Source organism: Mangifera indica, chromosome 12 (genome assembly GCF_011075055.1).
Source record: "Mangifera indica cultivar Alphonso chromosome 12, CATAS_Mindica_2.1, whole genome shotgun sequence".
In the NCBI taxonomy this organism is placed as follows: Eukaryota; Viridiplantae; Streptophyta; class Magnoliopsida; order Sapindales; family Anacardiaceae; genus Mangifera; species Mangifera indica.
The window spans coordinates 50,693-68,822 of record NC_058148.1 but is presented as its reverse complement, the minus strand read 5'-3'; the positions used below and the strand labels follow the sequence as shown (position 1 = coordinate 68,822).

Sequence of the window (18,130 nt, the reverse complement as noted above, 5' to 3'; positions counted from 1 at the left end):
CTTAAAAGTAACATTATAAGATAAAATTAAAATTATCTTTAAAAATAAATTCTACGTTTTTTGGGATAAAATTTTAATTTTATCCCTTAAAATTATTATTTTAAGACAAAAATAAAATCGTATCTAAAAATAACATTCTAGAACAAAATTAAAATAATTTTTAAACATAAATTTTATATTTTTTGGGACTAAATTAAAATTTTGTCCCTAAAAATGATAGTTTAGAACGAAATTAAAATCATTCATAAAAATAAATCTTACGTTTTTTAGAACAAAATTAAAATTTTATCTCATAAAATTATCATTCTAGGCAACATTAAATTTTCTCTAAAATTATAATTTTGAGACGATATTAAAAATATTCTCAAAAATAAATCTTAATTTATTAAAGATGAAATTAAAATTTCATCTCTAATAAGTATCATTCTTAAATAAAATTAAAATTATTCCTAAATATTTTCTCCCTAAAATTTAATATTTGGTGTAGTGAAAAGCAACCAAACCGAGGGTCTATGATTGCAAAGACTGCTTGACTTGCAGGGCATAGAGAAGAATAGATAGCTCCTTGACAAAGGCTTGGATTATCAAGTTTTGAAGACAAAACCTCGAGGGACAATCCGAATTGGACTTGATATAGGAGGCTTTGGTATATTAGCTGCCGGAATGAGAGAGAGGAATGTGACAATCGTCACTAAAATGAATTTCAACGGTCCATTCAACAGCTTCATTGCTTCAAGCAGCTTGATTCAAATGCATGGTAGTGTTTTCCAGAGGCTTCCTTTCTTCGAAACCACATTGGATGTAGTATATTCGATGCACGAACTGGATCTCATATGCCATGCTTGAATTCACACTCTTTGACATCGATTTAGCGGTGACGCCAGGGGGGCTCTTCTGGCTTGACCATTTCTTCTGCTTTGGATCACAGCTCAACGAAAACTCACGTTCCAGTGTTGGATAGAATTGGATTCTGGAAACTCAGACAAAATACTGGTACGAGGCTTAATTGTGGAAGCGACAAGAATGAATGGTATATTTCAACTCTGCTGGAGAAACCAATCACCTGGGGTATAAATTTACGTCCAATTTTGAGCAAGATGAGCACTCTCTTGTTAAAACAAAGGCAAGTTATTTATTTTGATGCAAGTTACAAATGAATTTAATTATGTGCTCCCTCTGCTCCTAGGAAGGAAGAAACACACAAATGGAATGTTTACAATAAAAGAACCGGAAAATGGAAGAGGATCTTTATTTTTCAATAATAGAATACAATCAATTTAATCAAAAGAGCCTATACTAGATATACACTGAGATTCTACAGTCTCCCTTATGGGCAGAAGAAGCATACAATCATATTCTTAGTGTAAAGAAAAGGCAACTGTAATGAAAGTATAAATTCTCATCTCATATTATACACAGATTTTTTGTCATAAATTCACAACCAAAGATCTCAAATTGCATTTCTAGTCATTTAGTACAAACAACAATGTTGATCCAAACCAGATTGTATCCTCTACCCAAGGTAAATGCCAAACTTCGGAACATCCATTTCTTACCAAGTTTGACATTCAACACTTCAAATAATATTCATTGAGGCTCCACCTTTGAAGGAAGAAAGCCACCGCTATATTCGAAAGCCTCGACATCATTGCCATACGGGTGCTTGAAAGTATCTTTACTAGCATCATCGTAACTTGCTGAAGTGGATGACGATTCTGCATTAGGATTCAGACCAGCAATCTGCAAAATATTCTCGATCTCCTTCACCACTTCACTCATTGTAGGCCTGTCAGCTCCTGATTCTTGAACACAACTCATTGCCACATCCACATAATTTCCAAAACCTTTCAGTGTTGTGCCCAAACCAATGGTTGGGTCAAGAAGTTCATACAAATTATACAGATCTTTATTCTTATCCATTACAGTCTTTATCTCTCTCACAATGTACTTGCCTCGCTCTATCGGCCTTCTTCCTGTTATTAGCTCCAACATCAGCACTCCAAAGCTATAAACATCACTCTTTTCAGTCAATTGCTGTGTCATGTAATATTCAGGATCCAAGTAACCCTGCATACAAAAAAGAAGAATCCAATTACCAAAGTTAAAAAGAAAGGAAAAATCAAAAACAAAAAGAAGAATCCATCCTCAGGATATGTGCCATTGGTTTAGAATATTCAGCGAACTTCACAGGGATTGAACTAAATATCCTTAGTGATGATATCAAGTTGCATAATTGCTTCACTAAAATTCCAGATTAAGCAGTTTCCATAATTTTAGCAGCGGAGATGAAATAAAAGGAGCAATGAAATGCTATTCATTCTAGTTAAAGTGTAAGCATGGAGGTATTTACCATTGTCCCCTTAACTTGAGTAGAGACATGACCCTTATCAGGATCAATCATGGCTCTAGACAGACCAAAATCAGCAACTTTTGCAATTAACCGTTCATCTAATAGTATGTTTGTTGATTTGATATCCCTGTGTATAATTGGAGGGTCTGCAAGCTCATGCAGATATGCTAGGCCTCTGGCTGCTCCAAGGGTTATTTTAAGTCTTCGTAACCAATCCATTCTGATTCCAGTCTTTCCTGCAGATAGAGCGCATAACTTTCTTTCACAAGTGATCAGACAAAGCATAATATAACCACTGAACCTTTTGCATTTTTTTGACAATAGATATTCTACTTTTTTAAGTGGGGCAGCTCAAAGTGCATCAAAGCTTGAAAAGAATAATTTTTCAGCTCTATAATATTTAATGATTTTACAAGGTAGCTAGAAATTTGTTGTCTCATTTAATATGAAGTATGCAATTGATGAAGCAAACTGTACAGGAATTCTTGCATTGGCAAAACAGGCGAAGAAATGGCAGGGAATACCTGATAAACTATCCTTCAGAGAGCCATTTGGAACATACTCATATATCAGCATTTGTTCACCTCGTTCAAAGCAAAATCCATAAAGGCCAACAAGATTTTTATGATGTACTCTAGATAGAAGTTCTATCTCAGTTTTGAATTCCTGCCCACCTTGAATAGATCCTTGTTGAGCCCGTTTAACGGCAACCAGTTCTCCAGTGGGAAGAGTTCCTTTATAAACCTGCAAATATGTTGACTAAATCAAAATTTGGGAATCATTGACGATGATTTTTTTTTCTGAACTGAAGACTATAAGACGCTTTCAGTAACAAAGCTATCAACGTAAAAATAATCCGTGAGAGGGGAATATGAGTATATTGTTTTAGTAAGAACTTGGTAGAATCATAAAATAATGACTTTATATTCTATAAAATATATGATTATTCTCTTCGACCATAAGTTTGTTTCTAACAATTTTCTTTGGAGTTATAGGATTATCCAGATCACTTCAAACATTAGTTAAAGCACAGTGGAACTGCCAGGCCTACATGTCTGCTGAATGAGCAACCCAAATCACTATGCAAAGTGATGAGGACTGGGATCAAAGGGGAAACAGAAAACCTAACCTTCCCATAACCGCCAGATCCAATAACGTTGGCTTCTGAAAAATGGTTTGTGTATTTATTAACCTCTTCAAAGGAAAAGCATCTTGCGCCTTTCAGTTGAGGAATGTTACCACTGCTCTTGGTTTGGTCCCAGTGAGCTGCATGTATTTGTTGAAGATAAATACATAGGACAATCCATATACTGAAGAATACGAGTATAGATATAATCCTATCATACCAAAAGGGTTCTGTTTATTTGCTTTCTGTGCTATCTTCTTTTGATGATGTGCATAAACCCCGACAAAGATCAAAAGTAACAGAAGGACACAACCACCAGCTGCTGCTCCAATGATAATGCCAATGTTTGTCGACTTCTTTGATCTGGATTCTCCTGAAAGATGACAATAAATACACTTGCATCAACATCAAAAAAAGCATACAGCAGCATTTATTTTTAGTCCTATGAGGACAGCAGAATTACCGGCAAAGTGCTGATAGTCCTCAGCCATAAAGATGTAAGGTCCATAACCATGTGGAGGCTTGTAAGTCTGGTTGCTAAGGACAAATCCAAGACTAGAAACTCCTGTTCGATTAAAACTATCCTTATCATATGGGGGAAATACTCGAAGGGTCAAATTGAGGTACTCATTTGAATCCTTGTGCGGTTTACTCAGAGAAATTGAATCCACAGGAAGTTGATAAGACTGAAAAGTTCGCACCATATGTTCCTCAAGTGTTGTGAAGTAAGTGAAGTTTTCCAAGTCTGAAAAGGGAGGTGCTCTGAAGGCTAGAGTTCCTGTATATGGGTAAGCACAATGACAGTTGGGGCTTGAAATCTGAGCTGAGCTGCAGGGACCAGGAATACAATTGTTGGATTGTGTTGAATAAGGGGAAATCTCTACTTCAGGTATGCAGAAATCTTTTGTTTCACCTGATTCCTCACAAAGTGGGTTACTCTGAAGTCTGCAGAAATCAGTTAAAAAGCCAAGTAAGTGAAAGGACACATTTTTCCTTTTTCTGGAAGACCTTGAATTCATATCCAAGATCTCCAATGCCCAAGAAGTAATTAGTTACACATTTTTTGCTAAGAAAATGAAAGACTTAAGCTTTACATGAAATCAACATCGTCTGCTCCTATTGTTGTCACGATACTAGAAATTTGATTTCCCGTTAAATCAACTAATTTCAGCTGGTTGCTATGGTTGTTGCTTATATTCATGGAGCCATTAAGCTGGTTGTTTCTCATTACCCTGTCACATGTGTCAATAAAATTAGAAAATATTGCCATTGCCTGGGAAGTTTTCACAAACTCCTGTTAGGAGCTCAGGGAATCTGCTTTTGGGCTTCAGTTGGAATTTTTTATGCCAATGAATGTGGTAGTACTTGAAATTTAAACCGATGCTTACACGGTCTGTAGATGGGGAAGGCTGAAAAATTCAGGAGGAACTTGACCTTGCAGTTGAGTCTTGTCCATCATCCTGACACATGAAGTTGTTGATTATTGTTAGTGTGGCTGAAAAATTCATGATACCACACACAACACTGTACAGGGGGAGAGAAGTTCCAATATAGTTCTTTCCAAAAGATACATCAGAAAGGCAGTCATCACATGAAGACTAAAATACAACACAGAAAGTGGGAAATTTTTCTTAGAGTATATTCTGATCAATGTTCATTTGGAGTCTAATATGTTAATGTTCTGAAAGACAAAAGCAGTGAGCATGATTAGACAAAATAATTGGTCTAGATAAAAAGAACAGTGAAAATTATTTGTTACTCTGGACCAAAAATTGTGCAGTTTGTGCGCTGTTGACTTGAAAATTACATGTTTGTGCCGCATCAATGGTGGGAGAGTAAGAGATACAAGGGAAAGAACAAAGAGACGTACCATGTTGTCAACGACTGCAATGTTGAAAACCATGTAGGAAAATCGGATGGATCAAAACTGTTATTACTCATGTCCCTGCAGATCATATCATAGAATTAAAATTGATATCAAATGAGGTTGACAGATAAAAATAGAGCTAGTTAACCATCTCTACTTACAAGTAGTTGAGGGAGTTCAAGCCAGAAAGGTCAGGTATGGAACCAGTAATTTTATTGTTGGACAAAAACCTGAAATTTTTTATCAACAAACATTAAGATTGTAAAGGTTTTTGTTCGAGAGGATGATGCTGTACCAGAACAAATATTAAAACTTATTCGCTAAGTCTACTTTGTAAGCTTACAGCTCATTAACATTCGAAAGATTGTTGAGGTTTGAAGGAACAGGTCCATTCAATTGATTCCTATCAAATCGTCTGTTACCATGACACAAAAAAATCATCAGAAAAAATTCAGAGGACCTCAGTGTTGGTAATCTATCAATTCCTTTAAACTTGAGATGCAGATACTCACACGACCTCCAAAGTTTGCACAAGTCCAAGGGAGGTAGGAAGCGTGCCAGTGAGGCTGTTGCTGTCAAATAGCCTGGCACAAGGTGGGGAAATGTTAGAGGTAAAGAAAAGATATATTAGTTGAATGTAATTGTAACATCCTGGTCCAATAAACTATCCAGTTTTAAATTTTGCAATAAAAAAAAAAGCACTGACAACTTATCAGCTCATATGTTATTTATTCAAAATTTTTTTGTCATTCTCAAGCGATATGAGATACTCATACATACTCAACATCTTTTCAATTGTCTGTCTATATGAGATTTGTATTGGAGAGTTTAATACTTGCAATGTTTACTTTGCATGTATCTTTAGAAACTTCATTAGACTTACACATGTATCAAAACCATGTTTGAGCTGAAAAGTTGTTCTGGGATTGTGCCTGAGAGTTGATTCTTTCCAAGATGACTGTTATTGATGGAGAGGATGTTAGACTAGAATAAAACATAGAAAACAAGAGGGTAGTTTTCAAGGGAACTAAAATATCAAATTCACTTGACATACAAGTGCTTAGTATGAACTAGCATGTCCAAGCCCGGTGATTTTCCACTAGAGACTGGGATTGTCCCGGTAAGTTTGTTATCAGCTAGATCGAGCCAATAAAGTTCAGCCAGATTACCGATAGTACGTGGAATTGGTCCAATGAAACTATTAGAATTTAGAGATCTGCAATGCATACAGCAGAGCTTGTAAGCTGTAAACCTATGATGAGATATCCATATACTACATCTGAATTATCTTACAGATAGACCAGCTTCGATAGATGTCCAATAGAGTCAGGAATTGGCCCAGACAAACCGCATCCTACCAAGATTCTGGCAAGAAAATAAACACAACATATGTGTAATGAGGACTCTAACCACAGAAGTTCCTATCAGGTAATGGTTGACAAAATTTTGTCTACTTACAAGCTCGTCAGATTCTTCAAATCCCCAATTGTTGTTGGAAGAGATCCTGTGAGGTCCTTGTTGTAGGATAAGTCCCTACATGAAGAGTTCATATAATCAAATAAAGAAATCCTTCTCTGTGAAATTTATAATTAGCTTTATAAGAAAAATATATGACAGTGAAAATGCGGATAGAAGACATACAGAATTTGTAATTCCGATAAAGTTGTGATGTCTCCGGACAGAGGACCCGACAATTTCATGCTTGGTAATGTTCTGAAAGACAGAATGGTTTAGCTTTAGAAGGCTGGAGATGCAACTTATTTATAAGTATTCAACATGTTAAAATAACCTTACATGGAAATCACACGTGAGTTACTGCACCGAATTCCTACCCAATCTTCACAAGGATCTGAGGCCCGCCAACTAGGTGGAAAATTCTTCCAGATATCCTTTAGAGAATTTAGAGCAGCAGCTGCATCAAAATCCAGGAAACAACAGTCAAAATATAACATGGTCAACAACAAAACCTGATATTTGAGACAGAAGTATAATTTACATCTTATTCGAAAAACAGTGTTAGCCCTGAATTTGAGCATTGTAAGAGGAACTTGAGCAATATTTCCGAGAACAACAGTATAATACCCCTAGATAAATCTTACAATAACATAAAAGGGGAAATATGTGTGAGCATTTGACATTGTTTGGAAATAATAAGGGAAAATTGATTAAAAGTTTGGGATTGCAAAGCAAAACTGTGACAGATTATGTATTCAAAGCGGATAATATTTTCTTTGGACGAAATTTGAAAGAGAATAAAGTATAGGCTGATTCTCTTAACAGGTTCATCCAGGTATTTCATAGTCTTAGATAGTGCTCAAATAAATCAAACTACCAACATAGTCTGACAAAAGATTAGATCGAAAATTATCATTATGAAGTTAATAACATAACAGGCAGAGCAACTGTCAACTCTAAACAAAAAATTCTCTCCAAACCTCTCAATTGATGATTCATTTACAGTCATTGAATCTTGATTTTTCACCAAACTAAAGCTAAAACATTACATACATTAAAATCCTTCAATTACAAATCAACAAAGCGAAAACTTACCATCACGTGAGTTAGTTGTAGCTGCTATGGTAAAAAACAGGATTGACAGACACAGCACAAACACTTGAAATTTTAGACCCATTTCTAAAGAACCAAATAACATATAAAAGGCTTCAAACTTGAAGAAACTTCACAGCTTTGCTTGTCGTGATCTCAGTTTCTGAACTTGCAGAGAAAACAAAATCCAGCTGATATCGTTCTCTAAACAGCTCAAGGAGAGCCACAAATTTGCCGGAGTTACAAACCATGTTGGTTCATATCAATTGGCAACCAAACCTTTGTCCCATCACAGAAATACGAATGAAAGCTTGCACGTTGGAGGTTACAAAGCAAATAGTTTTATTTTTAACTTCAACAGACATCAAATAAAAGTTGAAGAAACATGTACTGGAGTCTCTGAATCCTCCATGGCCAATCAAAAAATTATAGAAATAGATAATTACAAAACACTCGCCTTAATGGATCCAACCTAACAACTGTGTCGTATTAAATATGATAGCTGACAAGCATTTAATATGAAGCTTCAAAAAATAGTGACGGGAATAATGGTGGGTAATTTTTTTGATAATTATCAGACCACTGGAAGAAAAATAGTGTGACTTGGCTTGACAGCTATAAAATTCTACTGATAAGAATTCTAAATTTTATTAATCAGGCAAAAAGAAATAGAAAAATAAAACGAATTTAAGTAGTTTAGTTAATAATGTCTACACCCACAGCCACACTAGGTTTATTGACACCGATTGCTAGACTATGTCTTACAATGATTTCCGACCAACCTTATAAATATGTCCTTAAGACATGATCAGACTTGACACTCCAAACTGAATGCAGTGACAATGTTACAAGGTATCTCTTTTAACCATACAAACTGATATAAATCAACGTGTCAGGTAAATGATGTTTAAGAATAAGTGGTAAGAACAAGTAAAATTCAGAACGGATAAGATATATCTAGCTATGCACAATACTAGTATAAAATTTTTATGCTAATAAAACATTGAATCTGGGGACCTCAAATTCAAACATCATTTATGAAAGATGTGAGGAAAAAGGCAAACAAGACAGGATAGAGTGAGTGAATTGCGTGATAATGAGGGTATTTAATGGCTTTTTCTCCAACTTGAGCTCCACGCTGCCTAAATTTTCAATGATAAAGTGCCGTGGTCCATCTCCCTCTTCGCCTGCCTAACTTGGAACTCAAGTTGGACTGTGACTTCTCATGTAAAATTTATATTAAGTCAACCAAAAAAAAAAAAAAAAAGCCAAATCTCCGTGATTTCATAGTAAAAAGCTCCAAACATCTGGCCTCGGCATACTTTCGATAATTACCATTCCCAAACTCCGTGATAAGTAGGGGGACTCACTTTTTCACTGGCTTGCACTAACTTTGATGTTGAAAGGGTAATTACCATTCCCAAACTTAAGGTAAATTCTATGAATTATTCTTCTTCTACTCTGCAAGCCTTCTTTTCACAGGCGCATTCAAATAAATCACTCCATGTCAAACCAATTGATATAGGTTCAAGTTAAGTTTGAACCAAAATGATAGTGTGACAAACTCCAAATATTATTTCATTGTATTTTTTAAGATGTTTTGCCAGAGAATCATATTATTTATAAAATAAAACTATATATGTTATAAATAAATTGTACAAAATTATTATAGAAAATACTACAATAGTTTATAATTGAGTGATAAAATTATTTATATTTTATTTTATTACAAAGTCATTCAATTATTTTATACAATTTATTTGAATAAATTTATTTAATTTGTTTGAATAAATTTATATAATTTATGTGGACTCCTATTTATATTATATAAATATATTTTCATAGTATTTTTTTGAATTATTTTAAAATTTTATACCATTAAATACAATAACCAATCAATCAATTTAACTGACGTTACATTAAGTGTGAGTCTTTGTCTCATATTTAAACCGGACAACAAGTAGTGCTCATAGAGAAAAGTATTTATTAGAATTGAGGTTCAAAGACCAAAAAATGAACAAGGCCATCTCATTTGTGTATAATCACTAGACAAATACTATCATTATTTTAGGTCAACCCAATGGTAAAAGTCTGTAAAAGGGGTCTACCGCAAAATACTTAAAAAAGGGATTGCTACCAGAGTCCTTTTGTCACCCTTAAGGTTATCTATCTAAGGAATTTACTCGAATGAAAGAGACAGAATTATATTTAAATAATAATACATACGAGTCTTTTTAATTTAAATACAATTTTTAAGATTTATTTATACATATTAATAATATAATCATCATAAAATAATAACTCTCGCCTTTGAAAATAAGAGAGAACAGGAAAATAATCATACAGATACTTGAAAAATGTTTTATCTTATAGAATTTTCTCATTATCTCTGAACAATTATCCCCATTCTTGGATGATTAGTGCGTGTCCGGTTATTGTTCTTGTAACTGGTCGCCAATCATAATTCAGTTGGTGTTATACATACAAATTTGGATAAGGAGTTTCACTGTAAAACAAAGCTTACAGGTATGAATTTTCCATTAGGTTTATATTCACACAAAATAGATAAATGAATTCTCTAGGTGATTTTTTTTTAATGGCTATCATAAGATTACAATTGTGGAAACAATAATACATGTATTAATAAAGAATAACGGTAAAATATTATAATATGATTAGATGCTTTTAAATTATAAATAAAATAATATTTATGTAACCATATATTAATTTTTGTATTTGTGTTTTATATCCATTATTAGTGTATATAGTATTATTTATAAATAACAATATTTGAAGTATGATAATTGAATCGTGCATCTTATTATATATTCAAAATATTATAAATTAGTATTAAGTTTAGACTCATCGTTATTTGAGTTTAATTTAATTTAAATACAACATCAAGTATATGTTGTAAGAATTTTTATGGTTCATATAACATGAAGTTTTGTTTTATCAAGTATAACAGTAATTATTTGATAAAATAAAATAATATAATATTTTCAATACCAGAATTCTATCAACTAATATAATGATATGACTTCATATAATTAAAAAAATATAACTTTTTATAATGAAAAAAAATGATTCTTTATGATAAAAAGAAACGACTCTTTATTAATGAAAATATGTGACTTTTAATGAGAAGTCACCATTAATTTTATAAATAAAAATTGATTCTCTCATTACTCCTTACATATTTTTTCACAATATTTATATTACAACACACTTACAGATTTTACTACACACCTAACATACTAATAGTAACAATTTATATATAGAAAAACTTTAAGTTGTTTTTATCCATTATTAATCAAGAGGTCAAGTGAGAGAAATCAACGTCCTTTAAATTTTTGCACGAATTCTTTTTATGATTGGTACATTATAAAATATGATAGAATCAAGGTATGTTTTTTTATCTTCATTTAATGTGAAAAACATTAAGTTTAAAATTTATGCGCATGATAATTGTTTCTTTACGAATATAAGAATGACTTACATTATAGACATAATTAGCTTACACTATAGGCATAATTAATTGTTTTTTTATACATATAATAATGACTTATATTATGAGTACAATAATTTAATATTTAATTGTTATGTCATGAATGTAATTATGATTTATATGAATTATAGTTTAATGTTTAATTGTTTCCGCTTTAAGATAATTATTAATAACTTACATGTGGTATCAAAGCATGGATTATAAACTCATATTTTTTTATTAAAGATTGCTGATTTAATGTATTGTTTAAATTTAATTTGTTTGATTGCATATAAAAAATAATAATATTGATTTATGTATAAATGCAATAAATTAGTCTTGGTATTGCATCGATAAATATGACATATTTGTCATCTTTTATTTTTTGAAGAATATATATTGTATGTCACATTTCACAAATACATGAGTTTGAATTGTTTTGTGAAAATTATGTATTAGCGTATATATTTGTTAAAGATGACAAAAAAATGAGTACACTTGGATTTAAAAATAGATGTAAACAACATATGCATGAAAAAAACAATTTTTAATTCGTGTCCACAAAGGCCATAAAATTATTCTTATTCATATGCACAATACTAATGGAATATTCACATACTTAATTGTTGCATTGAAGAAAATGGATGAGAAATATTGCATGTCATTTAATTTCTAATAATTATGTTATTGGTTCTTGAAGTTAATTTCATTATAGATTTTATATGTATAAACAGTTTTTTTTAATCTAACAATGACATATAAAATATTAACAATGGGAAATATAAAAGCATTAAAAAAAAACTTATTGGAAATTTAATTATAATTTGAAATTTATATTATAGATGATTTATTAGTAATCAAGGTGACTAAATCTTAATGTAAATAGATTTCAATTATAATAATTTCTGCTTATTTAAAATTTATTATAATTTGAAATTTATATAATAGATGATTTGTTAACCACCAAAGTAGTCAAATCTTAATGTAAATAAATTTCAAAATTATAAATGTATCTAATAATTTGATTTTTATTTTAATTTGAAATTTATATTATGAATGATTTATTAGTCACCAAAGTGATCAAATCTTAATATAAATCAATTTTAAATTATAAATATTTATATTGATTTGAAAGTTATCATAATTTGAATTTTATATTATAAATGACTTGTTAGTCTTCAAAATGATCAAATCTTAATGTAAATAAATTTTAAATTATAAATATTTATAATAATTTAAAAGTTATTATAATTTGAATTTTATATTGTTGATGATTTGTTAGTCACTGAAATGACCAAATTTTAATAAAAATAAATTTCAAATTATAAATATTTCAAATGAATTGTAATTTATTATAATTTAAAATTTTTATTATGAATAATTTGTCAGTTAATAAAGTAGTCAAATTTTAATATAAATAAATTTTAAATTATAATTTATTGTTATTATTTTAATTTACCCGCAAACTTTTATATTTAAAAATAACATTAAAATTGTGAACCATTGTTTGTTTAAGGGTAAATTGAAAGTTTACATTATGAGATATTTTAATATTAACCCAAAGGTTAATTATTTGTTCTCATAATTGATAAATATGATTGTGGTAATTAGTATGTTCTATTAGTTTTATTTTGTATATTCAATGATAACAAATTGATCTAATTAGTGCATGTGTGGTTAATAATTATTGTTTATATTTGTATATCATTGTATCAGCTAAATGTGAACTTTCATTGACTTTATGTTATATTTTGAATTTGAATTTATGTGATAGATTAATGTATGAGTATTTATTTACAAGTATCTGTATCATATTACTTTATTCGTAAGCTTTCTTTGTTTATTTATTTAATTGATTGAATTTCTCTTATTAGAGTGAACAAATCCAAATTCATTTAGGTATTCTAAATTTTGATTTGACATTCTAAATTACAAAGTTGTTGCTATTATTGATGAAATAACAATGATGAAAAAGCTTTATATGTAGTTTGAAAAAGATTCAAACAAGTTAAATTTAATGTTTATGTGTATGACAATTGCGAATAATTTAAGTCAACTCTTATAAAACTAATGATGTCAAGGAATTTAAGAGCACTATCAAATTGCTAAAAACTTAGATACTGGTATATTAATAAGTACTTTGACTACCATGAAATATGATAGTTTCTGTACCACATGCATAAACATGTTCTTGAGACGAGGAACTTAGCAATAAAAATAACAGTCTCCTAAAACTAATATTTTAAGTTTAAGGGTACCATAACTTCTTTTGGTTTTCAAGAAACTATTGTTGATTAATGTATATATGGAGGTTGGTGGGAGCAATTTTTCTTTTTTTAAATTCTCTATGTTAATGACAAATTGCTAATGAGTTTGGCTTATTATATGAAACCAAAAAACATCTCTCTAAGAATTTTGAAATGAAAGTTATGAGAGAGACAACTTATTTGATTAGAATAGAAATGTTCAATAAAAATAATTCCAATTCAGAATGGAAATAAATTTAATCTTATGTAATATTTGAAAGATGAATTGGAATAAGAGCAAATGAAACTATTCCTTATGCACCAGTTTAGTCATTAGTTTTGCTTGATAGGTATAAAAGTAATCCAAGTTTTGATCATGTGAAAGTTGTAAAGAAAGTTCTAAAATATTTACAAGAAACTAAAGATCATATGTTCACTTATAAAAGATTCAATCACCTTAAGGTAATTGGATATTCAAATTTAGATTATGTTGGATGTGTTGATAAAAGAATTGTTGAATCTGGAGATATTAGATTCATTGAAAATGGTAACATTAGTGAGGGTAAAAGAATACATGATGTTAACATTTAAAAAGTTAGGATAGAAGATGTTATACTCAAAACCTCTACAATTGTTATTTCCCATTCTTCATGGATTATGGTTGCGATACCTTATTTCAGGACCCGGGGTTGTTAACAGTATTGCTAGGGTGCTAAAAATTAACTTTTCTGTAGTTTTTTTCCTCTAAAAATGACAAATATTCTAAAAGTTTTAAATATATAAAGATAAAACACTTTATCATTAAAAAAAAACTTCAAAAACTAACTGTCAAATTGAATATATTAGCACTAATCTTATGATTGCAAATCCTTTAGGATAAAGATTATCTCCCAATACATTTAATGAATATGTGGAAATAATGAGAATTATTAGACGTTATTAATGATATTATATTATATTTGTATTAAACTTTTGTATTTGATATTCTGAGCTCACTTATATGTTTTTGATATTTTCTGTTTTTTATTTGTATACATAATTGTTATAGAATAATGTTGACATGAATAGTCTTATAATAAAAATATTAAAGTTGAACTATTATGATCATTTTTATTAAAGATCATGTTAAGTCAAACGTTGGTGTTACGGTACATAGAAAAGACTGCATTGAGAAAAACTAACATACAACCACCATAACTCACATTAATATTACAATTTAATAATGATATAATGTTATAGTTGATGGAATAAATATTTTGGTATAAAAAAATTTTGCACACATTATGTGAGTCATGTGAGAGAATATAAGAATTTTTAATGCTCAAATGACATTAAAATTTTATTTTATCGAGTATGATAGTATTTATTTGATAAAATAAATTAATATAATATTTTCGATATCAAAATTTTATTAGCTAATATAAAGATGTGATTTTTTATGATAAAAAGATATGATTCTTTATGATGAAAAAAAGTGATTTTTTATAATAAAAAGAAACAACTCTTTACTAATGAAAATATGTGACTTTTGATGAGAAGTCATCATTAATTTTATAAATAAGAGTTGGTTATCTTTATACCCCTTACACATTTTTTCAGAATATTTACATTATAACACACTTATAAATTTTATTGTACACACAATACAATAATAGCAACAATTTATATAAAAAAAAACTTTGAGTTATTTTATTTATTATTAAATCAAGAGGTTCATCCGGTCAAACCCAATTTTAATCAAGTTTAATTGAGTTAAAAAAATTATTTTTTTATATTAATTAGATCAAATTTGAAGCTAATTTTCAATTCAATTGATTTAACTAGTTGATCTAATTCGATTTTAAAATCATTGATTAGGGTTGAAGTTAAAGTAAAAAATGATAAGACTGTTTCATTTTTGTTTGGTTTTATCATTAGGCAAATTCTATCCCTCTTTTAGGTCAACTCAATGGTAAAAGTTTGGATGAGGAGTCTACTACGAAAAAAATAAAATTGTTGCGAGAGTCATCCAATCTTGCACGGACGGAATATTTTCAATTCTCAAAATATAAATTTGCATTAATGATATAATCTTCCATTTGATAACTTTCACTGACAGAAATAGGAAAAAATAAGAAAAAAATCTTGCAAATAAAGGAGAGATTTGTTATCTTACGGAGTTTTTTCATTGTTTATGAGCCGAAAATTTATCCATATTCCAGAATGATTGGTACATTTCTAGCTATTGTTCATATAATTGGTTGCTATTCAATTAACAAATTTGGATAAGGAAGAGTTTCACTGCAAAACAAAAATTAAAGATATGAATTTTTCAAGAGAACATAAATTTTCTATTCACTCACACAAATATATGGATGGACTTCCAAGGTGAAATTTTGTAGGGTTATCTTGAGATTGCGTTTCCGGAATCAATAATACATGTATTAAGATTACACACACACCAATATCACATAACCACGTATCAATTTTTATACTTGTGTTTGTACGCATTGTTATTATATATAATATTATTTATAAATAATAATATTTGAAATATAATAATCAAATCGTATATTATATTATATTATATATTAAAAGTTTAGTATTTTATATTATTTATCATATATTATATCATATTATACAATACATTTTCTCTAAATAATAAAAAATTTTAAATATTATATTATCATCTTAAAAAATATTATAAACATCTCTTAAAATAATTTTTTTTAATATATGTTATTGTAATATCATTTTTATAAAAATAATATATCGATCTATATTAATAATATGTATTATATTTAATAATATATAATATCATATAATATATTAATTATATTATATTAATTTAATTTATTTTAAAATATATATATTTTATTTATATTATATTATAAAATATATATTATATATTATAAGTACCCGTAAAACTTGGGTGTGGTTACTCCAGAAAAAATAATATAAAACATTTGTAGGGAAAGTCGGCAGCTCCATATGGTGTCGGATGGCCCGTCAAGCAATGTCAAAGCCCAAACCTAATTGACTGTGTCTTTAAAACTCGCACAAACCCAACCCTAAGCCTAGCATTGCTTCGCATCAAGCGGCACAGAGCAGCCAGTAGCGGACATTTCCTCAGGTAACAAATCTACCCTTTGAACTTAATTTCCCTGTCGTCTCTTCTTTGCCAGTCGTTTGATCATGTTATCATTGTTAGCTAATTTAATCTCCGGATTTTATTTTCAAGTCAAATCAAAAGATGTCGGTCGCAGAGCTTGCTTGCACTTACGCTTGTTTGGCCCTCCATGATGATGGTATCGCCATCACTGTATCCTTAACAATGAATTTTATGAATGCCCTTTTGTGTTTTTTCTTTTACGTTGTCTTTAAATCATCATATATGGTGGAGATCTGTAACTATGGTTTTGTGTTTTGAGGGTTTTATTAACTTGGGAGTTTATCGGTTTATTTTTACTTGCTGAGAAACTAGTGAGAAATAATGAAAAATTCAATAATGAAAACTAGTGAGCTTATTGAATTAAACTCCCTAGTTTTTATCTGCAGTTAGTTTCACCTTTAATTTTTATGGGGTTTTATAGTTTTCCGTGCGATTTATTTGATCATAGGTGAGACAAATATGAAAATAAATGGTTATTTTGTTTGTAGTTTCTCAAATGGAAGATGGGGTTTGGGTATTTTTCTTAACTGTTTTCATAGGCAGAGAAGATTGCACAGTTGGTGAAAGCATCTAATATTACCGTTGAATCTTACTGGCCTAGTTTGTTTGCCAAACTCGCCCAGAAGCGTAGCATTGATGAGCTTGTTCTGAATGTGGGTGCTGGTGGTGGTGGTGCTCCAGCTGCTGTTGCCACCCCTGCTGGAGGTGCTGGTGGGGCTGCTGCCACTGCTCCTCCACCAGAGGAGAAGAAGGTAACTAAGACAGCTGACTGCAGATTTAATTAATTGTTTCTGGAGGTATGAGGTTTGTGTAATCTAATATGCCTATGATTTTTGGGTGAATTCGCAGGAGGAGCCCAAGGAAGAGAGTGATGATGATATGGGATTCAGTTTGTTTGATTAGGAGCTCCTTTCAGTATGTTTTGGTCATCATCCTAAATATAATTTACATTCAGATGTTTTAGTTTTTTTTGGTTTTTGGTTTAATGTATGGATAATTGTGAGCAAACTAATTTTGACGATTAATTTGGATTTTGATTATTGTGTTTGAGATTCAGAGTCTATACAAGATAATGGATTAGTTTTGCTTTCTTTATTGTAATTGTTTTCTGTTTTTGCATTTGATGGATTGATAATTCAGTTCTAGTGTATCTGTTGCTTTCAGTCAACTGTGGTGGGATGGCTTCTTTTCTATGCCTTGTTAGAACTAGTTTTAGTTTGACATCATATACCACATAGTTGCCAAAAACTTGTTGCGACTCTTTGCCTTCTTGATCTTGTTTCAGCAATTGCCAGATTACTTGGTAGTTTGCTTCATATCAATGTCACAGTCTTTGTGACAGCGCTAGAACTCTTA

General features: G+C 30.3%; 2 protein-coding genes across 4 annotated transcripts; one reads left to right on the top strand and one right to left on the bottom strand.

Annotated features, from left to right (window-relative positions):
• Nucleotides 1–1,384: 1,384 nt before the first annotated feature.
• Nucleotides 1,385–8,467, bottom strand: LOC123193037 (leucine-rich repeat receptor protein kinase HPCA1-like). 2 transcript variants are annotated; one of them, XM_044605799.1, is made up of 19 exons: nt 7,894–8,456; nt 7,138–7,255; nt 6,985–7,056; nt 6,802–6,876; nt 6,637–6,708; nt 6,398–6,559; nt 6,227–6,301; nt 5,856–5,927; nt 5,687–5,758; nt 5,505–5,573; nt 5,347–5,421; nt 4,865–4,936; nt 4,571–4,708; nt 3,940–4,421; nt 3,697–3,849; nt 3,480–3,616; nt 2,875–3,094; nt 2,351–2,586; nt 1,385–2,067 (listed from the first exon to the last, which is right to left on the bottom strand). In XM_044605799.1, the coding sequence occupies exons 1-19, from the start codon at nt 7,994–7,996 to the stop codon at nt 1,588–1,590; spliced, it is 2,883 nt and encodes a 960-aa protein (XP_044461734.1). In that variant the 5' UTR covers nt 7,997–8,456; the 3' UTR covers nt 1,385–1,587. The 2 variants fall into 2 exon arrangements, with proteins under 2 accessions (XP_044461734.1, XP_044461735.1); XM_044605800.1 differs by lacking the exon at nt 4,571–4,708 and having other exon boundaries at nt 7,894–8,467.
• Nucleotides 8,468–16,577: 8,110 nt separating this feature from the next.
• Nucleotides 16,578–17,824, top strand: LOC123193771 (60S acidic ribosomal protein P1-like). Of its 2 annotated transcripts, XM_044606863.1 has the most exons (4): nt 16,578–16,735; nt 16,844–16,924; nt 17,314–17,526; nt 17,624–17,824. In XM_044606863.1, exons 2-4 carry the CDS (start codon nt 16,856–16,858, stop codon nt 17,675–17,677), a joined length of 336 nt encoding a protein of 111 aa, XP_044462798.1. In that variant the 5' UTR covers nt 16,578–16,735; nt 16,844–16,855; the 3' UTR covers nt 17,678–17,824. The 2 variants fall into 2 exon arrangements, with proteins under 2 accessions (XP_044462798.1, XP_044462799.1); XM_044606864.1 differs by lacking the exon at nt 16,578–16,735 and having other exon boundaries at nt 16,824–16,924.
• The last annotated feature ends 306 nt before the right edge of the window (nt 17,825–18,130 follow it).